Source organism: Ostrinia furnacalis, unplaced genomic scaffold (genome assembly GCF_004193835.3).
Source record: "Ostrinia furnacalis isolate ACB-3 unplaced genomic scaffold, ASM419383v2 OfSCF2576, whole genome shotgun sequence".
Taxonomy (NCBI): Eukaryota; Metazoa; Arthropoda; class Insecta; order Lepidoptera; family Crambidae; genus Ostrinia; species Ostrinia furnacalis.
Window position 1 is genome coordinate 308,012 of NW_021132815.1, and position 26,630 is coordinate 334,641.

General features: G+C 36.4%; 2 protein-coding genes across 2 annotated transcripts in view; one reads left to right on the forward strand and one right to left on the reverse strand.

Annotated features, from left to right (window-relative positions):
* Window positions 1–1,548: 1,548 nt before the first annotated feature.
* Window positions 1,549–12,112, reverse strand: LOC114355927 (uncharacterized). Its single transcript, XM_028308976.1, has 5 exons — window positions 12,045–12,112; window positions 6,637–6,892; window positions 4,717–4,863; window positions 2,899–3,000; window positions 1,549–2,429 (listed from the first exon to the last, which is right to left on the reverse strand). The coding sequence occupies exons 1-5, from the start codon at window positions 12,057–12,059 to the stop codon at window positions 2,278–2,280; spliced, it is 672 nt and encodes a 223-aa protein (XP_028164777.1). The 5' UTR covers window positions 12,060–12,112; the 3' UTR covers window positions 1,549–2,277.
* Window positions 12,113–16,612: 4,500 nt separating this feature from the next.
* The window catches only part of Gad1 (glutamate decarboxylase), a 53,361-nt gene continuing 43,343 nt past the window's right edge, over window positions 16,613–26,630 (forward strand). Inside the window, exons 1-3 of the mRNA XM_028308977.1 lie at window positions 16,613–16,688; window positions 17,954–18,041; window positions 18,705–18,780. Of these exons, the coding sequence (XP_028164778.1) occupies window positions 17,976–18,041; window positions 18,705–18,780 (142 nt within the window). The 5' untranslated portion in view covers window positions 16,613–16,688; window positions 17,954–17,975. The remainder of the gene's footprint in view (window positions 16,689–17,953; window positions 18,042–18,704; window positions 18,781–26,630) is intronic.

Sequence of the window (26,630 nt, forward strand, 5' to 3'; positions counted from 1 at the left end):
ATCTAATGGAAGACTTTCGTGATATTGTTTGTTGCGATAATTCTTGGTTGACCTAACTCTAAAGTTCTACATTCAACTCGATCACTCACACATTCATACAAGAATATATTGGAAATCATATAAAACGAAACAGATGCAGTCACATTATCATTTAGGGCCCTCGCACACGGCGACTTTTTGTAGCGATGCAGTCGCGCTGCTGTTGCGCGTTCGTAGCGCGTTGGCATCACTTCTGTAGTGCGTTACAAATGCGACTAACGCGCGTTAATAGCGCTATAGTGATGCTGTCGAAAAGTCACCGTGGGCGAGGGCCCTTGGTGGTATAAAATTGGGAAAAAAAATTATGAAACTTATTTTAAAATCCTATTGCGGGTGATACAGAGGAACAATTTTGAAGGAGGTATTTCCACTTTCAAATGAAAATATAGGTTTGCTTGAATCGGTCAAGTTTGTTCGTTGGTCGAAAATAATTTCATACCAACTCTCAAGATCATGCTGCTTTACCTCGATCTTATACACTTTATTGCCATTGATTTTTGTTGTCCTTGTTTTATTGTCATTGCTAGGTCTACCAGACTCTACCTTAGGATGACTGACCTCTAGCGAAGTGTCAGAAGACACACTACCTCTAGCATGAACAACTTTCGTCTTCGAATAGTTTCCGTATTCGAAAAAATTCGATACTCAGCCTTCGAATTAAACGATAACGTGACAATTATGATTTTCAAAATATATTTCCTGCAACCATTTCTCATAATAAGTTCTCTTTACGACACGTTCACAAGGGCGCTGTTGTAGTTTTCGTGCTAAACCTTTTGATGGCGATTGGAATACGCAAAAGATTCGAACTCGAAAGTTTTTCGTGCTAGCCTTACAGACCTCTAGCGAAGTCTCAGAAGACACAGAACATCGTTAAGTAGTTGTAGTATTTTTCCTCGCACTTGTTCTTGTTCTACCACAATTCTGGTGTCATTTATCAGTAACATTGATACGCGAATACCTATAATATTCAAAGCATAGGTACTTTATAACCACTTTAAAACATTCATACATAAGTCTCACACACACTCATTCTTCTCAAAATATATTAAAAAAATATAATTCTCTCACTTACACGATACAGTACAGTATAGTTACAGGAAGACCATTTTTTAGAACCAAACTTACCCCATTAAATTGAAGACATATGCAACCAAAACCTAAAAATATTTTTAATGTTCCTAAAACCAAATAAATAAAATGAGGTTAAATAAAAAAAAACAAAAAAAAAGGAAAAAAAATAATAAACGGAATGTAAAAAATAACTTATCACTATTATATTTGGATACAAATCTTACATTTATGATTATACTTTACATCTATAAAGCTATATAAATGCTGGTTTAGTACACAGAAACACCGAAACTACACACAACGACATAATACACTTTTACTATGTTTTTAACCACTTGATCATGTTAAAATTGAAAAATTTAGGGAGTCGAAACTAATAGTAATAATTGACTGGTTGGTAGGCGAAAATTGAAAGGAAAATAAAATAAAATCAAATAAATGAAAGTATAAGTTTAATAAATGAAATATAACTAAACTATAAATGAATAACATCTAAGATACATTTGTGAAACATAATATACGTTTACATTTACTTATACCGATGGTTATAATTTAGATATTTTACAATTACATGTTTATATATTGTCGTTCGCACAGAGCTTTTATTTTTCTTATACATTACCTTATATTTATTATATTTAATTGCTAAATAAGTACAACATTAAAATGTACTGAAGATTATCTACATGCAAGCCATGTACATTTCTTACGTCTATAATGTTTGATTATTACATAATAACTTATAAAATAATATTAATATTAGTGGTATACTTTTATTATTAGTTCACACTCATCTATGCATAGGTAGATACACTTGATTAAATTATGAATAAATATTATATTAAAACCAAAATACTAAATACTTCCAGAGCGATTGAAAAGTACAAGTTATTTAGTTAAAAAAAGCTTTTCAGTTGAATAAAATTGAAGTCAGAGATTATTTAATTATTCAGGAAGTGTATTAATTTTTTCAATTTGATTATTAGTTAAAATTTTGAGGAAGCAATAAATATTACTTCTTAAGATCTAAAAATCAATAGTACCTTAACCTTCACCCAAAACATCGGGGCTTTATAAGGCAGGCAGCTTAAACTACAGTAAAAAAATCAAAATGCATTTAAAAAATTAAATACGTTCATCGTCGACAAGCAAATCAAAACCCTATTATATAGGAGCACGGTCGCAATTGCAGGCGGCGCCTCCGTGGCCCTGCCTGCACTGAGCGTTGCACCAAGCTGACCATCCTTCAGCCGTGTTCAGGACTCGAGCTGACATCAGGTGGGGTAGTGCTGTGTTCTTCTCGCAGGGGGGGCAGCCTGGAATAAGGGGGGAGTGAAAGAACGGTCTATTCCAAGCGACAATTTGGTGTCCTTTGATCACCCATGGATAAGATGACCTGGGTGATCAAAGTGGACTCTAGTTCAATTTATTTCGGTTTCCTTTGATCACTTATAAATAATCACACCTCTGAATAGTCACATGTCCAATTGATATTATTGTCTGTGGTGCATATCTTTTCATAAAAGTTACAAAACTTTTGTTGAACTAAACTTTAACTTCGAACTCCTTCTAAGTTCTTCTGATTTATTTCGTTGCGGGTCCAATGACAGTTTAACTTTCCTCCGGGACAAACTTGACCTTCACTGGTCTGGTTGGGTTTTTATTGCCGGTCAAGCTGTAGATCCTGGCTACACAGGAGTTCCAGCGGTGGGAACGAGAGGTGGGAATAGTCCCGTATAAAATATGTTCGTAGTTATCTACAGTGAAAGAACTGCTAAAGCTTACCACTAAGCACGTAGTTGTCGGAAACGCAGAAGGAGTGGCAGATGGCGCCCCAGTCCACGTCCTGTTCCTGGGCCTTCGCCTGGCAGCTGCACAGTGGGTAGCCTGGGAAAAAATAGGATGAAGTAGAAATGACACGAGATAGGAGCAAAAACACTGGTGAATTGTAGCAGTGCAGAAACGGTGGAACCTGTTTTTTGTGACATTTTCCTGTGAGGACCTTTGCTGAAAATTATCTTCGTAACTGCAGTCACAAAAACGATCGAGATTAATGCAAATATATCTCACAAAATACCTTTTTAACCTACCGGGGGTCCAAAACATTTATGGATCACTGGGATTCAAAAAAGGATTTAACAGTAGATATGCAAAATTATAGAATTATGCAGCTATTAAATAGAGGAAACGAGATACGAGATAGAAAAAAATATTTGTGAATCATTTTCCTCCTTGTATTTCTTTACAATCACTATAAATGAAAATGGCAGGACAACTATTTAGCATTCAGAAGTAAATAATAGAGTTTTTTTAAGAGTTGGCAGGGCCCCCGTTTATTATGGAGCCCTCGGTACTAGTCCAGTGTAATGTACCTGAATGAATGAGGGTTCCGTTAGTGTGTAGTCTACTAACCTAGCATGTTGTCGCACAGGGCAGAGCCGCTCAGAGCCGACTGGAGGCCTACCAGCATCAGGTCTTAGCATCGGGCCAGCTGCTGCTGCTGACAATATCTTACATACATGATACCTACCTCTTTTCTTAAAGGTTACTAAACCTTTGTCACCTGTCATCCGCTTTGTAATGGAAGGAAGTCGAACCTCATCTTCGAGCTCCTATGCTCTTCTGATTAATTTTGTTGCGGGTCCAATGACAGTTAACTTTCCCCCGGGACAAACTTGACCTTCACTAGTCGGGTTATTGGCGGTCAAGCTGTAGATCCTGGCTACACAGGAGTTGCAGCGGTGAGAACGAGAGGTGGGAATAGTTCCGTTATACATGATACCTACAAGTTTTGGGCACACGTCGACCCTCGGCTCTCCGTGGCCTCGGTATAGCTGGCTGCTGATTGGATGGGAATTTTTAGATATTTTCTCCCAACAAGTAACAGGGATACTCATTTGGCTACGACTCGTTGGGAACAAGCGTCAGACCTTAGCATGTCGGGCCGCCTGCTGACAATCTCACATGATAGCTACATGGTGTACTAACCTAGCATGTTGTCACACAGGGCAGGGCACACCTCGACTCGGGGCTCCCCTTACGTGGCCTCCGTCTCGTTGGCGCCGCTCAGGGCCGACTGCAGGCCTACCGGCATCAGGCCTTAGCATCAGGCCACCTGCTATCTCACATACATGATACCGACCACTTTTCTTAAAGGTTACTCAACCTTTGCTTGTCTCCTGTCGTCAGCTTTGTAAGAAGTCGGACCTTATCTTCGAGCTATGTTCTTCTGATTAATTTCGTTGCGGGTCCAATGACAGTTTAACTTTCCCCCGAGACAAACTTGACCTTCACTGGTTGGGTTTTTACTGTCAAGCTGTAGATCCTGGCTACACAGGAGTTGCAGCGGTGGGAACGAGAGGTGGGAATAGTCCCGTTATACATGATACCTACAAGTTTTGGGCACACGTCGACCCTCGGCTCTCCGTGGCCTCGGTATAGCTGGCTGCTGATTGGATGGGAATTTTAAGATATTTTTTCCCAACAAGTAACAAGGTTACTCACTTGGGTATGACTCGTTGGGAACAAGCGTCAGACCTTAGCATGTCAGGCCGCCTGCTGACATTGTCTCACGTGATAGCTACATGGTGTACTCGTACTAACCTAGCATGTTGTCGCACAGGGCAGGGCACACCTCGACCCGGGGCTCCCCGTACGTGGCCTCCGTCTCGTTGGCGCCGCTCAGGGCCGACTGCAGGCCTACCGGCATCAGGTCTTGGCAGGTCGGGCCGCAGGCGGAGCCTCCTAGCCCTGTGGGATGAAGTAAGGTAAGCTAGATGTCCTATTACATTGCTTTCTTTGAAGTGCTTTGTTCGGGCTTGTTATTCGCAATGAATTGCTTATATGTTACTTTTTAATTTTTAAACTTCTTTTACTCATATATTTTCGAACAACAATGTACTTTTATAATGAGGGAAACCTGTAACTATGAGTCTAATTCTTGTAACTAAAAATACTAATGTGTCACTGTTGGTTTCTTTAAATGAATTACTTACAGGGACAAATCTCACCCCAACTGTACACATTGTAAGATGATTTTATCATCTTCATTTGTTATAACATGTCCATCTAAACACAATAGGTACATTAAGGTCATTTAAAAGTAGTTTCGGCAGGTAAGTGGCCAACCTTACTGTCAGTTAAAAATTGTCAAGATGTTTAATCGCCTAGCTTGTATCAATATTTATAACCGTACCTATGATATGTATTTTAAAAACTGTAAACCCTTGAAAAAGAGGCTGACAATAGTGACGTGAGTTTCTTGCGCTACTTCTTCTCAGCACTGCTGCACTGGGCCATTTATTGTCCCGAAGCAGCGGTAGGGTTAATACTGGGACATGTAAAAGAGCCTTTTAAAAGCCTACTTCCAAAAATAATATGAGTTTTATTAAGCCGGCCAAGGACTGGGCATATTCCCAGTAATGTAAAATAAAGTAAAAAAATTTAAAATAAAGTAAAGTATTTTTTTATGGTGCATGCAACAATTATTTAAGTACTTATGTTTATATCCGTTGTCTAGTACCCATAGTACAAGCTTTGCTTAGTTTGGGACGAGCGGCGCAGTGTAAAATGTCCAAGGATGTTTATTTATTTAAAAAAACTTATCCCATAAAACCATATTTTGACTAAAATGTAGAGTTTGTTAAGTTATGACGTGTAGAATTAGAAGCTTGGCTCTTGGCTCTGCATTTTAAATGCTAGTCATATTATTACTAGCATTTTCAAATGTAGAGCCAAGAGCCAAGCTTCTAATTCTAATATTATTGTGGTCTCGTGTTGGAAATATTTTACATGGAAGTGTTTTTGGTGGGTTCCTAATATTCAAATTACTTATCAGGTACATTTTCGGAACAAATCTCAATTTAAACATAGACAGACATAGTATTTTTGACAATAAATAGCAGCACTTAACTCTATTCAAATTGATTGTTTTAGTGTTTTAGTAATTGATAATATTGATAAAATCATATTTTTGGTCTAGCTAATAAGAAATTAAGTTAAGCCAAAATAAGATTTGTGAAATTTTGCTGTATTATCAAATATAAAAAAATTGTTTGATCAATTTAAAACCTTGATCTCTTTTTTTTTCGTTATTTATAAATAAACAATATTAGACATTAATTTAAGCCAGTGTTGTTATACGATTAATAGCAACGAATGGAATTAATAAGAATTAATAAAAAGTGGAAACATTCCGCAATATCGAAATGTTGAACAGTATCTTGTATTAAAACAGGCTTTTAACTATTTGCTTTACTCAGAAAATAAATATTTAACAAATAAAATACAGAGAAAATAATTAATCTAGAAACACAGAATAAAAAAAAATGTGTATGTGGAAGAACAATTTTCATATTACAAAATGATTTTATGACCAAAAAAACAAATGCTTACCTGAGACACTCCTCCTGTATGTTCACCATTTAATTTTCTGTTTCCACCAAAATGAACCACAAAAACCGACTTAAAAACACAGCACAGCACTACAAAACCAAAAAAAAAAACGAAACAAAAAAGACCGACCTGCGTGACACAGGTCCGCACAAAGGTTGTTCCGGGCGCTCACTGACGGCGTCCAGACCCCGTTCCCTTTTCGGAACTGAGCCAGATATATCCTATTCAGTTCCCCTCTATCATACTTCAGTTGTAACACCACCTCGGGGGTAGCTATCTCTCTCTTTCCATCCCCGTCCTCGATTTGCTCGAGGCTCCGACTCGATTGGTCGGCGAGTGCCATCCCTATGACCACGCCCACCGTTAAAAGTTTGAACGCTGCCATCTGTGGAAAACGTAGATTAAAAATATTTGTTCTAAAATGGCGGCTGTCTTAACGTCAAAAGATAAAGGAGTTTGCTTTCTGGGGAGCAATTAGGCTTATTTGAGGAAGCCAAGATTTATTTTTAATTTACTGCCGGCCTACTTTGCAGGTAGCTCGGGTAAATCAGAAATAATCTTCTCTTTGTTAAAAGGCATGAATTCACAGTACACAGGATGAATTTTTAAAGCTCGGCTGACTGCCAAGGTAGTACAAAATGCTGAAAGATAATTCCTTAATTATAGCTCTTTCCCACGAAGACATCCCGTTTTTTTTTTGCAGAAACTATTTTTTTGCAGGATCGCGTTTTGTAGTATACTTACTTTTTTTTTTTTTTTATCCACAACGAGGAAGCTCTTGGCCTGTATCTCACCTGATGGTAAGTTACTTACTTGTTTTAATGAACATTCCGTTTGGATTATCCGCAGTGTTCCGCAAAAATCCGATCTATTCTTTGTAATTCGAATATCAAACACACACTTGTGTGTCCACCCACACGACTAGTCTACTTTTATGGGATCCTGCATTACTGGATTCCGAAAAACTTATATGTCCGCAAAAATATAGAGCAATTCACGAAAAAGAGCGATTTGCATAACTTTAATACAAGAAACAAAAATAAACTTGCCGTTCCAAATTTCAGATTGCATAAGATTGGTAATTCATTTATGGGAAAATGTATTAAATTCTTTAATAAATTACCACAAACTGTTGTAGAACTACCCATTCATAAATTCAAAGCACATATTAAAAGTACCTTAATGAAAAAGGGCTACTATAAAGTCGATGATTATTTAAAAGATAAAAATGTTTGGGATACGTTACTGCCTAGCTCGCATAAATATTTATAACTTTGTACATTTTAAAGCATGTAAACCTTTGAAAAAGAGGCTGACAATAGTGACTGAGTTTCTTGCGCTGCTTCTTCTCAGCACTGGCCCATTTATTGTCCTGAAGCAGTGGTAGGGTTAATACTGGGACGTGTAAAAGTGCTTTTTTTAAGCCTATTTACAGAAATAAATGAGTTTTATTGAGTTTTATTGAGTTTTTTTAACTGGACTGTCATGGTAGAGGGATAACTGTGGCGTACAATATTGTAATTGCATATCAGAATCTACCCACCACCGTGCTCTATATCCTTTATAACTGTGCCCGCGACTTCATACGCGTGAAAATAGTTCGAATAATGATTCCCGTTTTTGTAACATTTTCTTTACTGCTCCGCCCCTATTGGCTGTAGAGTGATGTTATATAGCCTAAAGCCACCTAAAGCCTTCCTCGATAAATGGGCTTCGTTCGTTCGTTTCAGCCAGATGACGTCCATTACTGAACAAAGATATAACCCCAAGGATTTCCGTAACTACCAGTCCTGCTTTGTCCAAATGGGCTATCAAATAAAAACATTTTTTTAAGTCGGACCAGTAGTTCCTAATATTAAAACGTGTTCAAGGAAACAAACAAACAAATTCTTCAGCTTTATAATATTAGTATCTAGATTATCTGGGGAACAGAACATATTTGTACATAATTCGAGGCATATGTGGAAACTTTGGCTCGGGACAAGTTTGGCAGCCCCTCGAGCTGTATGCCCCATATCACACTTCCAACTTGGTGATATTCGCGAAGTACAGCCTTCAGGAAAAGGGTAAAGATATGAATTTATGTAGATTTAGTGGATATGTTGTTTTCAAAGAGGCAAGTTAGAAGTTTTCTCCTTTCTTACAAGTAAAGAGTTCGTTCCCGCAAACTGGACTGTCATGTGAACACACTTGTGTTTGAAATCCGAATGCAAATTCAAACGAATTTTTTTTGCGGGACACTGCAAAGGGGATGTTCGTCTGAACGTATGTATAAAACAGGATCCTACAAAACAGTTCCTGAAAAAAACGGGATGTCTTCGTAGCAACTGGCCCTAACTCTACCTTATATGGAGCACCAACCAGTAACTGACTAAAATGCGCTCTCACCATTTCATAGAAATTAGACTCAACTATACAAAATACCATAGTTTTACCTTCTTTTCCATCGTCCTTGCCTTCTAATAAAAAAATGCTGTAACTCTCGTTACTCAGAGATTAGTAATAACCATAACGAAATTGTAATTAACTAACGCGTATTGTTTCAGCAGGTCGTTCGATTCTGTTACATTTTTGTAGCAACTTTTGACAAATTGACATATAATATTATTATTTTTGACATATTAAACATTGTTAAACAAATAAAATAAAATAAAATAAAATATTTTTTCTTTTTATTTTGACTCGCAAATGGATAAGTAGATGATACCAATCATTTCAGGACTAAAGACTTTATGCCCTGAAAACCAAATGTATAGTTTTCAGTTGCTATAAACTTCGATTTTTGTTTAGAAATAGTCGTTGTGGGAATGTTCTATGGCTGAAATGATGATTTAAAACTAAACGTACTTCAATGGCTCATTAATTGTGAGCTTGAGCTGTGTGGTCGACGCATTGTATTGCTCTTTATTAGTACCTACGCGTGTACTAATATTAATAAATACGAATTCATAACTCTGGCAATTTAGTAGGTAATTTTCAAGTTATGGCACGACCAAGAGAAACAGCTGATTCATTTCATATACTTTGTTAACCTAAATTAGGTAAGAAATCAACCATTTTGTTAGTTTCAAGCACAATAAGACTTTCTGTGACAAACGAAAATTACGCTAGACTGAACGACAACAGAATCTACTTTAAAACTTGTTATTTTAGAAGAGAAAAACTTTTTCATTTCTCTTCAGCATCATTATCTATTTTGCCATCGTCTATCCTCAAATCCAGCCAGATGAAAACTTTTCGATAAAAATTGGCAAAGTTCGAAACGTCGTCTGTCATTTCCCCCTCGGGAGATATAAAAGTTTTGCTATCTAAGAAGAAGTATTATCACCTTGGCTTGTAGGCTATAAAGATGGTGGAATAGGTATTTTGTTATTTACTGAGTATGCGTGTCTTTATAACGAATTAAATTAAGTATCAGTCCCCCAATTTTGAATTGAGATTTTTAATTCGAGCGTGCTCATTTTCAGAAACGAAAATAGGTTTAAATTCATATCAATATTTAAGTAGAGATTGAGCATTCTCTCAAGCTTAAAATCACAACTTAAAATATAAAGAGAGATTAACATAATATTATTGACTTAATACCTTAAATAATAATGAAAAACAACTTTTAACTATACTACGTCCTCATACCTAATTGATTTTATGGCGATAAAAACTGTACATTTATTATGGATCGCTTTTTATGAGCTGTCAAAATATTTTCACTGTTTCCTTCTAGATAGAGCTGGTATGAAAATACTTACGTTTAACGTCATTTGTAGGTTCTGTCTATCACAATCAACTGACCCAAATATATTGATTTCAAATCAAATAAAAATGTAAATTAAGTATCACAACGAAAATGACCCAGCTTTCCTACATCATTGGAAAAGTTATGAATGTTGAAATTCATAATATTCATTCATCATTCATTCCCATTTCCATTGAATTCTAAGATGACTGAAAAGGCTGCATAACGATCAAAATGTACCCTTTTTCAAATAAATCATGATCATTTATCAAAACCATTCTTGTAATAGCAGAAATTGCTCCAGGCCATATTTCAGCGTACCTATATCGCTTTGAAACACATAATTGAGTTTCTATGTACAATTCCAAACGTAGTTATATACAAAAGTAGGTATCTATGTACAAAGCCTCCGGTCAGATCAATACCGAGCTGTTGCTGTCTCGCTCTGCACGTCCTTTTCTAAGGGGGGTGGGTGGGGGTGGAGATGGAATGTAATTTGTAGATTTAGTTGAAAATATGAGCAAATACCAGTAATACTGCTAATATTGTAAATTACGTTGAGATTTCAAGCTTTTAGATAATGGATTTATTTAACTAATTAGATACGGAGTTCCGTTTAGGAGGATTTTGGTCTAAGTATCAGAAAGTTTTATCAAGTGATTGTCTGTACGCATAGTACAAGCTTTGCTTAGTTTGGGAATAGAAGCGTAAGGATATTTGATTTGATTTTATTTACTTTGTTTAACAAAAGATTATAATATAATAAATGAATTCGTGTTAATTTAATGCATACGTGGAATCGGTGGGGACTTCTTTATTTTTTTATAAGTATTTAGTTCTTTATACGAATTACAAGTTGAAAATATATTTATTAAAGTCATTTTCTTGCGTTTTTAGAGCTTTCACATGTAAAAAATAGACAAAATATATACTTAACCTAGCTTTTGCCCACGGCTGAAATTAAATTTGTCACAGATCATTATAAATTATAGCCTTTAAGTTATTTCGATACAATGTAACATAAACAATAATGATTTAAAGTTTTATCAAAATCCGTTCAGTAGTTTTTGCGTGAAAGAATAACAAACACACATGCATACAAACTTTCGTATTAATAATATTAGTAGGATTATTACTGTTATAGATGACCCAAAAACACGTTACAACTTCATGATCCGATAGCGCAGATGGTGGTTTAGATACGCGGCCGAAAGCAAAACGGATTTCATAAAGTTTACGATCTTAATTAATTTTCTTCCACCAACTCGTAATAAATTACTTTTATTAGCCGAAGTTTATTTAAAATCAGTAATTAATTTCAAGTTTAAAAAGTAAGTTAGATAATTGTGCTTTGTTTAGCTGAAAGATTAACATTGTCATTATTATATTTTTTACGGTACATGATTAGAAAATAGTTACAATCAATTAGAAGAGAAACTCGTATACTACATCAGTAGGTATTACTACTCAGTATGCTACAACTCCAAATCCGGTTTTTCTGGTTATCCAAATAAACAAATAAAAATAATAACTAGACTTAGTTAATCTTTCATGTCAATTAAAGACAGGCTGACAATAGTGACTGAGTTTCTTGCGCTGCTTCTTTTAGTATTTTAGGCACTGGCCCATTTATTGTCCAGAAGCAGTGTGTAAAAGTGCTTTTTAAAAGCCTATTTGCAAAAATAAATGAGTTTTATGTTTTTTTATAAAATAAACATAAAAACAGAGCGTCTTTCCTGAATTTTAGAACTATTTAGTTATTTAACTTACATAAATTAAATATTAAACTAAATATTTAACTCACCATACGAGACGCCATATCGGATGACCGCCAAAACCTATCTAGCCCGATAGTGGTCTGCTACTGTCCACAATCACTTAATACAGACCAATGGAGCTGCAGAACCTAAATAACGAAACTACACCTTTTTAAATTTGGCTTTTTGCAAAACAAATTGGGTAGTTCACACCAACCAATACCAAGTCACTTTGGTAACCAATACTTTAAAAAACAGACAAGACCAACTTCTTTAAAACACTTCCGTCTCGCCCTGAAAATGTATCTCAACAACAAATGATATATTATCGAGAGTACCTAGTAGATAAGTGTTGGTATCCCGAAGCAAGTTATAAGTGTCCTAAATGAGGCCTGCATACCTACGAATATTAAAAAATAAGAATAATTTTTAACTAAAATGTTAATTCATTTTAACGTAGGCGCACACCGTTGATTTTTAGTTGGCCGATAGTTGTGCCCGATTTCAAATTGTATGAAAAATCGGCCAAATCGAATCGGCGTAGTGTGCGCACTCCCATACATGCCCATACTGATCAACTGCCCGACTAAACTATCGGCCGACGAAAAATCAACGGTGTGCGACTACTCTTAGTTACTTTGAAAGTCAATAAATTATCACTCGATTATGCGAATAAATGTCATAGACCCCATTTCCATAATGTAGTCGGTATGTAGAGTCACATTTTGAAAGCTCATAGAAAGTAAAATTGGACAAGTCCACGGCCCTTGCAAAAAATACTTTTTTTCGGTCTTAAAGATAAAAAAAATACCTTTTTTTAACCTGTTCGTCGCCCCTTTTTAAATTACTTTCTTCGATTATTAGCACAGGAAAATAACAATTTAAATGGAATTCAGTACACAATCTGTGCGTGAAATACTCTGTGGAAATCTGAAAGCTTTAGATAAGTCTTATCTGCGGGTTTCCGAGTAACCTTTTAGCTTTTATCTGACGGCGCCGTGCTTGCTATCTCGCTGTTTGAAATACCTTATTTTCAGCTTTATAAATATATTATGTTGTACATTCAAAATATTTGACTGGAAAATTGTCCCGTAGGCGTTTTTGTGCCCCAAAGAAAATTTGAATATAGAGAATGTTGAGTAATGACAACACTAAACATTTATTTTATGGTTTAGAGTTTAAAAAAAGCTAGCTCTATGTCTATGGTCACTCTGTGGAAAAATTGCCGACTGAAAAGTTTTGTTTTGGTGTGCTCCGTTGTACTAATTATATTTTGCATGTGTAAGATTGCAATAAACAAGCAAGCGAAGATTATCTAATTAATAAAACCCCATAACAACAATAGAGAACAAATTATACATGACATATAAAAGTAGTACCGCTTACCTACTTGCCGGTGATGTTATTAGTGAAATATTTTGTGGATCAGACCAGTAGTGGCCAGAGAGATACAGGATGTCCCAAAATGGATAAGTCAAACGGCAGGTTACCTTAGGTTTATATGAGTAGCTTGGCCTCAGACCTACCATTAAAATTACGAAAAAAAAATAAGCACATGGCTAATCCAAAATATTCTTATTGAATTTGAATTCAAGGCCTATTTGTCTCCTCCATAGGTTTTATTAGATATTGCAATAGTCTCGAAAATACGCAAGTAGTCTTTCAAATAGCATAATGTTATTACAACTGTTAATACTTTTATGGGAGAACAATAACAATGCAAATAAAGGATTCAACTTATGACAGTAACATTTATTTATTTAATGATTTTTCCACACATTAATTTTATTTAGTTACTTGTTTATTTATTTTTCAAACGAATGTTCTGAATAGTCTTCATGCACGAATGATAGACCTCACCTTCGTTTTGTACCAAAGATTTATTGAAGTACTTTTCCTATTATTTAAACCCCAATGCCACAAAGTAATATATAAGAAAAATGTTTATAATATGTGTATAGAAATATATAACAATTTACCTGAAGAACTAAAAGTACTTGAAGGGAATGTATTTAAGAAGAAATTGATAAAAAACTGAGCCATGGTTTTTATAGCATTGACGAATATTTTAACTTAAATAGATAGTGTATGAATTTTATTGTGACATCTACATTTAACTTTTGACATTGTGAATTTATTAAACTGAAATATTAATACATTAATTTGATTTGTGACATTGTAATGTTAAATAATAATCTGACTGATAAAATTTTTGTACGTCTGCTTGCAGGCTGAATACATGGGAATCATATTAGCTATAAGATCTGCTTTGTAAAACGAGCATGTAATTATGTAGGTATTCTAGCAAATAAATTATTGAATTTGAATTTAGAAACCTTACTAATTTCATCATCAATTTGCAGCATTGTACACTTAAAATATGCTTACACGAATACAAACCACCAACTCGTGTTCCAGATGCAACATCGATTTAATTTAATTAATACCACCCAGTAGGCGTGGTGAAAAATAACCACGCCTTTCACGGGGGTGAATTTCACCCCAAGGAGGGTAGAAAGGGGGGTGAAAAGCGCTCTCAGTGGAAATGTCGCGATTTGTAAGTCCCAGATTTGGGCCGCGAACTTTTTTGATGGATTCGTTTGTAACGAATATGTGACAGTTTTGTCGACGTGTGACAAATATGTGACGTTGGGATTTGCCGTGAGAGCAATTTTGGAATGTTACACGGGTTGGGCTTTTAGCGATAGAAAAGAATAGATTTTTATCGGAAATTATCCCTTCAAATACCAGCGAATTGAGACACATTAGAAATCAATGGTTTCCGAGGTCTCATGCAGCCACTTAGGCTGCGTTGCACCATCTATCTTACTTTAACTTTGACAAACGTCAAAAGTCTGTCAAACTTCATACAAAAAACACCGGTTAGCGTTACAGTTACTGTAATTAAAGTTAAAGTTGGGTGGAGCAACTCCGCCTTAGTGTTCCTCAAATTAAACGAAAATTATCATGACTAAATGCTTGTAATAACAATATTTGCATCAGATTAATAAGCCTTGAAAATCTTAAAGTAAAAATTACGTAAAAGAGACCTCTATCAAATTAAACTTCGCCCTGCTGAAAACACAATCACTAACTGAATAGAATGAAGCACAAAACTAGGTTCAATTTCAAGAATAGCTTGAATCTTTTTGTTGAATTCCAATATTTATACCAAACATACGAGTAGTCATATTCTCAAATAAATTAATCATTTTTTAAGTCTTTGACTTTGTTTTAGACAGAAGTTGGTCACTGACGCTCGTACTCACAAACGATACTTGCTTAAGTGAAGCAGCAAATCGAACGCACAGCGTTGAATAGAGCTCTGTGATTGGTTCGTGTGTCACTGTGAGACCTCATAGTAATGTCTGTGAATACGGGCGTAACTGTACCTATAACAAAACGGAAAGATACGGCATGTGCTTACGTTTCCATCTAAAGATGGAAAACAAAACAAAAAGAGAAACGTTGTTTTTTTTTATTAGAACTTTAGTTCTAATCAAGGCTTCAGCTTTCGTAATAAGGAGCTTAAACTTTCAAAAACCAATAACGAACCATCAAGCTACGTATTTAATGCATCTAGACGTTCCACGCCCACAAAAGCTTGCACTCTGAAAGCTTTTAAGCGATGGAGCTTTATTAATGCCAAAGTTCAAGCATTCAGCGTGGGTGTGTGGGTGAGGGCTGTACGTGGGCGATGTGGTTGTGTGGGTGGATGCTACGTGCGTCATTGCAACCCTTGCTGAGGGATGGGTTAGGCACAGTCCAAATCATTTATAGATGACCTACAATGAACTGTCCAGATTGTGAGGAAGGCGGTTATTAGTTTCGATCATTGCCACGTTAAACAATGACATTAACGTTGAACGTTGAACAATACTGGGTTGTTAGTTTTTTTTTATCCACAACGAGGAAGCTCTTAGCCTGTATCTCACCTGATGGTAAGTGACGATCAGGCCGAAGGTGGAAGCGAGCTTCACCCGGAATCCTCAACACGGAGGAACTGGCTATCTTACCTCTAATTGCCGGAACACAATAATGCTGTTAACATTGTTGTTATGGCGACAGACTTAGCTGGTGGTAGCTAGCCAGGCGGGCTTAGAATAAGCCCTACCACCAACCAAACCGAACAGAAAAATCTGCCCCCACTGGGAATCGAACCCGGGACCTCTGCGTCTGAAGCAGGTGCTCTTACCACTAGACCACAGAGGCGGGTTTTGATTTATCTCCAATTCAAATTATCCATGTAGACCCTTATCAGGGCATTCATGTGGCAAATACCTTGACCTACCTCCACTTCGGGGCGTTACATCTTTCTGTCACACATTTATATTTTTTTCATATTTACATATATTATTTACATATTTTTTTAAGTAACTGTCCTCACCATAGGTTGTCTGGAAGAGATCGCTTCATAGCGATAAGACCACCTAGTTGTACCTTGTGTGTTCCTTTTCTTTCTGTTCTTATCTTTGGTGTGCAATAAAGTGTATTTATTATTATTATTATTTATTACAGGAATTACGAATGTTCGTTCATTTCACACGACGTCAACTCACCTGAAATAAGGCCTTCCCAAAGATTTCTAAAATGAGGGTCCTGCGCTGCCCGCATTCAGGTGCTTCCGTGACCTTTACTAGATCGTCGGTCCACTGAGTGGGAGAACTGCCTACACCGTGTCATTCCAGCAGGTATAAAATTATTCATTAGAAGGTAGGCAGTTTTCAGGGCACTTATGTCATCCAAATATAACTTGCCCTACCACCACTTCAGGACCTCATAATATCGGCTGGTGCTGAGTTGTGGCTGAACAAACTTAGACACCTTTGGCAGCCTCTTGTTATAAGATAGTAGGTACAGTTTTAAGTAGAAATTCCATGTAGGCAAGTAAAATGCCTTCTTGTCAAAAAATAATCAATTCAGAGTATCTTTTTCTCATAAGGTTTTTTCTTACTCTGTAATTTGAACCGCCGTTTTACAAAACAATGTAGTACTTGTAAAAGTAACCTTAATTACACCTACACATTAGTTATTCGCCAGTAAAAATCCTGTCAAAATCAGTCCACCTATCTCGAAGATTTTTTGGTTTATGTAGCAGCAAAAGAACCTATTGAACCTATTCGAGTAGGTAATATTGGTTTCAACCATTCGTCCAAACGAAGTAGGTATTCAGTAAGAAGGTCCTAATAAGAATAAGGCCCCTTTTACGATATCAGTAAAGGGTTGGCCATCTCTTTATAAGCCTCAGTGCTGCCCCCGGAAGATTCCATTCGCCATTACCAGAGGCAAGCCCGAACGTCGATATAGCAAATAGGTCATTCCCACCTCCCACCCCCGACCTAATTCAACCCCCCTTTACCTCCGACCTTTAAACAACGCATGCGCGGAGCTCGGAACCTGAAGCCCTGTAGCTGAAACCCCAGTCAGTCTCCAACCTCCCAAGCTAGACCCAGCTAGCTGAAAGTTGTTCTAAAAAGCCTTCAGTATCTCCTTACATATATGAAAAACATATACAGTTCGCTTAAAATCCGTGAACGTATCCTTTCCATAGTAAATCTAATCAACGACCCCCATCGCCACATAATCATCTGTTTCTCTACCAAAAATATATCCTACAAGTAGTGCTAAAGATTAATTAGTCTAACCAATTTGTTGTTTAATTGTTAAGCAGTTTATTATAAGGTTGGTATCAATTTTATTATTAACTTTTGTAGAAATAGATTTAGATGTTTTTTCACTTTCATACTTCTTCATACATTGTATCATGTGATTGCAATTTTGTGTCTTTTACGCATATGCAGTAGATTTAAAATGGAATGATTTAACTCTCATTGAATCTTTTTAAACATTTGAAAAAAAGAACGTTAAAGTCTGTGGAAAAAAGTGACATTTAAAAATGGCCGTTCTTTGTGTAATGAAATAAAAAAATTAACTATCTGTTTTTTTTTGTTTACAGAATAGATAGACGATAGCAAGTAATGTCAAAACTGACCCTGGACGGCTTTTTTTCATACTGCAAGCAAATAGCTGAGCACATACAGTTGGTTAGTTGAACATAGCCGCCATCTTGGTGTCGTATCGATTTTCTGTGTCCGCCATTTTGTGATTCCTTTGTGCGCATGTACTGAGGTTTCATTACGTGTTCTTACTTTAGATTTTTGGTTTTGCATGTTATGCTTTTGTTTCTAGCAATTATTTATCCAATTATTTGTAGGTAGTTAGTTTTCATAACTGTTTGGTTAGTGAGTTATAATTTTTCTTCTAACATACAGTCATACAATGTGCATCTTTTCATAAAGTTATAACATACTACAACTGAAGAATTTCCATTAGTTAGTACCTATGCTATAAAAACCTATTTAATTTAAGACCTCGTTAGATCATGTTTTAGAAACAAATATTGCTATTTGAAATCATACCCCTGTTTTACTTTGTTTTATCACTACCCTTAATATAAGTCTTAGAAAAACCCACTTTATTTCTTTAGAATACTATGATTGAAATAACGCAGAAGCTCGACATCTTAACTGAATTATAAAGAGCTGTGGTTTTCAGTATTTTATTACAATCTTCTACTTCTATACTTTTACATTTGTACAACAATTACCGGCTAACATAGAGACCAAACGACGACTATTACCCCCAAATTCCCAGTCTTGCTTACAGCATATTTATGTATAATAATATCGTTTTGTCTGTCTGTGCAGGGTGAGAGGATGGCGTCCCTGTCCGGCCAGAGCACTCCCAAGCTGACCTCCTCCGTCGGCAACCTCTACTATGACTGTAAGTCCATTAAACTTAAGACTTTACAGGGCACTGGCAACATAATAGCCACTAGACTTTGAACCTTATTAGTTTATCATAAGGTCGAAAAGCGAAGATTTTTTTGATATGCTGGGCCCTAAAAAGGGTTAAAACCATTACATAGTGGGAAAGCTCTTGGCCTAAATCTCTACTGATGGAAAATGATAAATTAGGCCGAAGGTAGAAGGCAGAATCCTGAACCTCAGAGTTTTTATTTGACACTGGCTGGTCCCGCGAACTTAAGAATGCCATAATAACTTAAAAAAAACTTCATTTGAAACCAGAAACATAAGAATTTATTAAAAGAGATAGACATGTGTGAAGATGGCGGAGTTCCAAACCAAACTAGTTTCTTTGTAATTTTGTACCCAATGGTATTTTAGTAACTATTCTGAAATTGGAGGCGGAGACAAATCCAACGCATCGGTTCAGTCGTTCTACAGTTATTTTATTAGTTTTCTTATTTTATTAAGAAAACCAACAGTAGACATACATAAATCAGTTTATTTTTGCAGCAAAATTGCAACTAGGTATATGTGCAATCGCCTTACAAATATTAGCCCCTACTAGCAAAGTGTCAGATTACACCCACATCTAGCTAATCTACCCTCAGTTATGTCGTTTCCACCGGAAGTGACGCCCTCCCGGAAACCCTGATAAGCGCTGACATTTGTGCAGTGGGTAGCTGTTGTTTTCTGGTTGTTAGCAGTGATGGAGATGTAATTTAAGTTTGGTACTCTATGGATTAGTGGTTAAAGAATTGAATCATCCCGCCCCAGTCTAAGGTTCAAGAATCGGTTGGGACACAGAGATTGAGTGAAAGGTCCCCTCATTTTATAACCATACTAGCTTTCCGCCCGCGGCTTCGCCCGCGTGGAATTTTGTCTGTCACAGAAAAACTTTATCGCGCGCGTCCCTGTTTCAAAAACCGGGATAAAAACTATCCTATGTTCTTTCCCGGGACTCAAACTATCTCTATGCCAAATTTCATCAAAATCGGTTGCGAGGTTTAAGCGGGAAAGCGTAACAGACAGACAGACAGACAGACAGACAGACAGAGTTACTTTCGCATTTATAATATTAGTTGGGATCATAATGAACATAGTTGACAGTATAATGTCGTACAAAAAATATTTTTTAAATCTTTTTTGTAAAATATAAAGTTATATTCAGCTGAATAATGAGTTTAAATAGTTCTTGATCTGGTGACGTCACAATTATTTTTATTGTACAAAATGTATGGAGAGACGAATTTTGACAGCTGATAAAAGGCATGTCAATTGACTGGTGTCAACTACCCTCTATTTTACGACGTGTTTCCAACACTTTAAACTGAGTTCCAAATCAAATCATTAACGCCCGTATTCACAAACATTACTATGAGGTCTCACAGTGCGCGTGGACGCACAGGGTGACACATGAACCAATCACAGAGCTCTATTCAACGATGTGCGTTCGATTTGCTGCTTTACTTAAGCAAGCATCGTTTGTGAATGCGTAAAAAAACATTGACACATTTTAGCTTACACCTCTAAAACATCGATTTAAATCGTCACATCCACTCTAAAATCAATTAAGGACCCCCAGCGAGCCGCGAAGCTAAATTAACTAAGTTATTAATTACCCCAATGACATCGCAAATGGTTGAAGTCACGTGTGCATTAACACTGCTTCGTTGTGACGTCATTAATTGTAAAACGACAAAAAGTGGCTGACTCTGAAAGCAGCGGGTTTGATTCCCTGACTTTGTGAATAAAGCAACGTATTGATTTATAGACAAGTTAATTATCTTTTAAAATACTACGGGTTAATACACAAATTACTCTAAATCTAATATTTTAATAATGAATACAGCAGCAATATGTCAAAATTACATAAAATTGACTTTAAAAATATGATATAATAATCACATCGCAATGGTAGACTGTAAATTAACACAAAAATAAAATTTTTGAAGACAAAAAATACTATATTATGGAAAGTTTGTTATTTTTAAAATTTAATTTACTTTTAAATCTAACTAGGTATTGTTCTCCAGCCATCGAAAGTATCGAAACACATGATGTCGTGCCCTGCGTGCTCTTGTAGCGGAGTATTGAGTTGACACTGTAGGTTTGTTGTCGACACGACAAAAAAAAAGAATTTAACTATTATTACGAATTGACAATCTTCTTTTTGTTAAGTTGGTATATACGTAAGTAGTACATTACCATCCCAGTTACTCAAAATTACTATTGAAAGTATGCAAATTGCTACGAATTAGTGCTACGTACTACGAGTTCTACGAGCACTACGAGTCGCGTGCCGTAGCCGTAGCAGGTGACGGTCGTAGACTGTAGCGCGCTACAGCGTAGTACACGTACGTAGCTACGGAGCCAAAAAATCGTACGTCATACTCATACTTTTAAAAAAATACCGCACAAAATACAGGGTAATTTTTTCAAATTTTAGGAGCAGCTAAAATCAGTAACTTAATCGATTTACGTAAAGAAATCATTTTTATTTCATACTAGCTTTCCGCCCGCGGCTTCGCCCGCGTGGAATTTTGTCTGTCACAGAAAAACAATATCGCGCGCGTATTTGCTCACCGTTTAGACCTACCCTGGACTACGACAAACATTTTAAAACCAAAATCAGGTCAATCGGCCCAGCCGTTCTCGAGTTTTAATCGGACTAACGAACACCAATTCATTTTTATTTATATACAGGGTGTCCCGTAATGCAACGTCAAGCCGGTACTGGGTGTTGAGGCAAGTTATGCTGGTTATCAGAAAAATATAAAAAAAATCTATGTGTCATTTTGTCAAAATAATAGGCATTTAAAAAAAAACAAAAAAATCCACTCCCGGTGACGGTCTTTTTACTCGTGTTGCCACAAATCTTCACATTTTCCAAATTTTTTTTTTGTTATGTTACCCTGAAGAATGCTTCTCTAAATTGTTATCAAAATTACAAAACCAGCTGCTCCAGCTTGGATGAAAAAAATACATTATTCCCAATAAAATTTTCAAAATAAAAATTTTCCCTAGTTTAAACTGACTGTACTGAAAAAAAATTGTACTACGCCAGTGTGGCAAGTGACGTCATAATTTGGCGCATTTAGTAAGAATTCCAAAATGGTATGACACTTGGTAAATTCTTGCTGTAATTGTCGACAATTTTTGGTTTTTTGGAAATAAACCCGTTCTTAACTTTATCTACCTTGGTTAAAAATTAATATTCTAATGTGCCCAAAATAGTTTTTTTTTTAAATGCCCATTATTTTGACAAAATGACACATAGATTTTTTTTTATATTTTTCTGATAACCAGCATAACTTGCCTCAACACCCAGTTCCGGCTTGACGTTGCATTACGGGACACCCTGTATAGATTTAATATTTTTTATTCGCTGTTCGAAATTAACGCACAAATTTGAATTTAAATTTGAAATTTATCACACACGTGGTTAATTTACGTCATCGAAAAATACATACATACAAGTAACTGCAAAGCTTAATATACATAATGGTGCGCGAAAATAAGCCTTAACCTTTAAAAGTTAAGATATAGGCACACGCGAATTAGATTTTCAATACTTTTTTGTGAAAAATACCACGATTAAAAATAGTTAAAAATTAAGGTATTAATTGTTAAATTGTTTTAATAGCTTATTAAAAAAATTTGGACCCGCGTGAAATTTCATTTTCCACAGATCGTCATAAATTATATGCCTATATGTTATTCTGGGTTATAAACAATAATACTGTTAAGTTTCAAGTTTCAAGTTTCTTCAAAATCCGTTCAGTAGTTTTTGCATGAAAAAGTAACAAAAATCCAGACATCCAAACTTTTGCATTTATAATATTAGTAGGATTGGCTTTAATAAGGTAGTCTATTTCACTCAGCACTTGAATCGAGCCGCAGACCCCTAGACCTCGGAATAAGGGATTTACCCGACAAATAGAAAAGTAATGACACCCCAGTTAACCGACCCCGCACGGGACCTAGTGTAAAATTACTTACTCGAGACAACCCTAAGCTTGAGTGTCAAAGAATAAATAATTACAGAAGATACATAATATTAAGCTTTTCATAGGTATAATATGTAGATCGTTTCATCCACGAAGACGCTCCCCACCATTCTTCCGCTAATGTTTGAGTGTTATCGGTACACGCTATATCATCCATGAGTGCACACGCACACTACAATAATGCCGCTCGGATTGCTCGGATCAAACTCCCCGCACCCCGCGCGACCGTGACCAAAGATTGGTGGGGCGCGTCTTTGTGGATGAAACGATTTGTATTACTTTACGTAACCCCTCTTTTATGGCTACTAGGTACCAAATCTATCAGTATTTTTCAATGGGATATTCAATGTTCTATGAAGTTCTCGAAGCTCTCTATGAACTATATTTGAGAAAACTGAGGTAAAGCTATTTATTTATTTATGAAGCGAAGATAAAAAGTAGAAACTTTAACTTCAATTATCCAGTAGCGCGGTAGAATGATAAATATACTACAAATACTTGGGCGAGAAAGAATATGAAAAATAAACTAGTTTAAGAAACAGAATTTTCAAAATTAACCTAACTTTGATGTCTAACGCCCGTATTCACGAACATTACTATGAGGTCTCACAGTGCGCGTGGACGCACAGGGTGACACACGAACCAATCACAGAGCTCTATTCAACGCTGTGCGTTCGATTTGCTGCCTCACTTATGCAAGCATCGGTTGTGAATACGGGTGTTAAACCTCAAAGAAATTACTAATTTCGGTACAGTTTAACCTTCCTCCAGGACAAACTCGGCCTTCACTGATTGGGTTTTTATTAATCTCCAAGCTGTAGATCCTGCTACAAAAAGAGAATTGGAAATAGCTACGTTAATCGACTGACACTTCTACCCTCCAATTTTTAGTCTATGCCCCAATATATCCCTGGATTACGCGCCCATTGCGCGCACACGCCGGCCCATAGACAGCGATTGTTTTCTTTATTTACGGCCATGGACTGCGGTTATTTGTCTATGGCATTAGCTTGGCTTTGGTTTATGGTTATTTATTTGCATGGATTTTCTGAGTGACTGGGGGTAGTAGAGGATTTTCATAATGTCTTTTTAAGATTTTGGAGGGAGTTTGGCTGATAAATTCTGATTTTATGGTTATAGAATGGTATAAAAATGTCTTTGTTTTCTTCTTAATAATTGAATATGGACTTACTTTCATATACATGGTGTTTCTTTGTTCGGATTGCAAACGAAAAGGATTTATCCTACTATTTAAATAGATCCTTAAACTTATCAAAGCAAATGAGAGCCCTTGGCAGAATAGTTTCTATGTTACGCTACGTTTTTTATATGATGTATCACGGCTCTGTGTACAAGCGTTTTTTTATCCACAACGAGGAATCTCTTGGCCTGTATCTCATTATCTTACCATCAGGTGAGATACAGGCTGATCAGGCCGAAGGTGGAAGCGAGCTTCACCCGGAATCCTCAACCACGGAGGAACTGGCTATCTTACCTCTAACTGCCGGAACACAATAATGCTGTTAACATTGTTGTTATGGCAACAAACTTAGGTAAGATGGTGGTTCTTCTTCTTATCGTTTCGACAACAAACCTACACAGTGTCAGCCCAAAACTCCGCTACAAGAGTGGCGTTGTCAGCAGCATTCATTAAATCCTCCTGCGTGCAGTTGCTCGGGCACTCAGGGCACGACATCATGTGCTTCATCGACTGGGGAACAAAACTACACCATTCGTTGGAGCGCGTAGATGCCTGACTTATTCACAATCATAAATAGTTCGATCGTTTCAGCCGAATGACGTCCATTGCTGGACAAAGACCTCCCCCAAGGATTTCCACAAAGACAGGTCCTGCGCCGCCCGCATCCAGTCACCTCCAGCGACCATAAAGTGCTAAAAATTAAATTAAACTTCATCATCCTCATCATCTCAGCCATAGGACGTCCACTGCTGAACATAGGCCTTCCCCAATGCTTTCCATTTTACCCGGTTGGTAGCGGCCTGCGTCCAGCGCTTTCCTGCTACCTTTGTGATGTCGTCGGTCCACCTGGGTGGACGTCCCACGCTACGTTTTCCGGTACGCGGCCTCCACTCCAGAACTTTGCTGCCCCATCGGCCGTCAGTTCTGTGTACTATGTGCCCTGCCCATTATTATTAAACTTAAATCCCTTAAATTACAAAACCAACAATAAATCAACAATTAAATTAAAATGCCAACCAATTCCAATTTAAGTTTAAACCGTACAGGACCCCAAAAACTTATCAATTAGGAAAAAAACACGGAAACTCACTCTTGCTTAATCCTCCCTCCCTATAGAGGGCACCGCTAATTACAAGGCTCAGGGAAGTACGGGGTTCGATGCTCGGGAGGTTTAATTTTATAGCGGCTTTCGATAAGACCCTTATTGATGGACAGTTTTACCGGAAACGACGTTGTAAGTATCGAAATTAGGCGGGCACTTTTGTTTATAAGGGCTGATTTTTCAATCATCGAATATTTTTTAACTGAAGAATAACACCTGTTTTCACAAACGATGCACGATGGTTGCTTAAGTGAAGCAGCAAATCGAACGCACAGCGTTGAATAGAGCTCTGTGATTGGTTCTTGTGTCACCCTGTGCGTCCACGCGCACTGTGAGACCTCTTATTAATGTTTGTGAATACGGGTGTATGAATATTGACAGTTTTTGTATGGAAAATGACAATTTTATTCTGAGATATTTAAAAGATGTAAAACTACCTACCTACGTCACGCACGTGGAAATGCCTGGCCCACATATCGCACCTTCGGTAGAACAAGGGCACAATTGCACTTTTTGCAATTTTACAGGAGAGCTATTTTAAGATTTTTATTGGATTGAATATGGTCTAGCTCTGATAATATTCCTGTGAGGACCACTTTACAGGAATATTATCAGAGCTAGACCATATTAAATCCAATAAAAATCTTAAAATAGCTCTCCTGTAAAATTGTAAAAAGTTCAATTGTGCCCTTGTTCTACCGAAGGTGCGATATGTCATTCTAATGTCACATGACGTTATGGCACTCATTTTATTTTTGCAAGTAGGCATAAACACGTCCCAGTATTAACCCTGCCACTGCTTCGTGACAATAAATGGACCAGTGCTGAGAAGAAGCAGTGCAGCGCGAGAAACGTTATTTATTTAATTTATGACGACGCCAAATCATTGTTTTCCTTTAAAAAATTATTAAAAATATACGTACTAAATGAGATAACAATAAATTAGACATCTGTATTTTTAATTATATACTATTAACAATAAATTAAACATCTATAACAATTAAATTTTATTAATTAATCTCATGCAAATACGTCAAATTCTCTATACACAATTAAAATTACATTTATTGCATACAACCATATTATTTTTTACAATCCATTTAATATGCCGCATCCAATTTACAAAGTTCGCTCAGTGCGCATTACATCCGTGGTTGACTGGCGTGTGGCGACTCGTTATGCTTTGGCTCGAAGTTGTTTGTTGTGTACCGTCACATTATTTTTATTTTTGTTTAAATGTTGATAATTTGATTTTGTTTGTAATTAGTTGTACACTCATTATGTTTAAATAATTTAAATTGAAATGTTTCTCAGGAAGTGAATTATTGTTAATTCTTATGAGAAATAAAGTTCTTAAACCGTTTTTTTTATTGTAAACTGAAGTTTAAGGTTTTCTGTTTTCAGTTAATTTTATGTTGAGATAAACTTCCGGTTCTCGCTTAGCATGGATTTATGTAAACAATTAGTATTGTGAATGTATTTGCATTCGCATTATAAGACATGTAAAGGCCTAG

Coding starts and splice junctions, on each gene's coding strand:
- LOC114355927 (XM_028308976.1), bottom strand. Junction 4,864..6,636: donor TGCGGACCTGTGTCACGCAG/GTCGGTCTTTTT, acceptor TTCATCCCACAG/GGCTAGGAGGCTCCGCCTGC. Junction 2,430..2,898: donor CGACAACTACGTGCTTAGTG/GTAAGCTTTAGC, acceptor CCCTTATTCCAG/GCTGCCCCCCCTGCGAGAAG.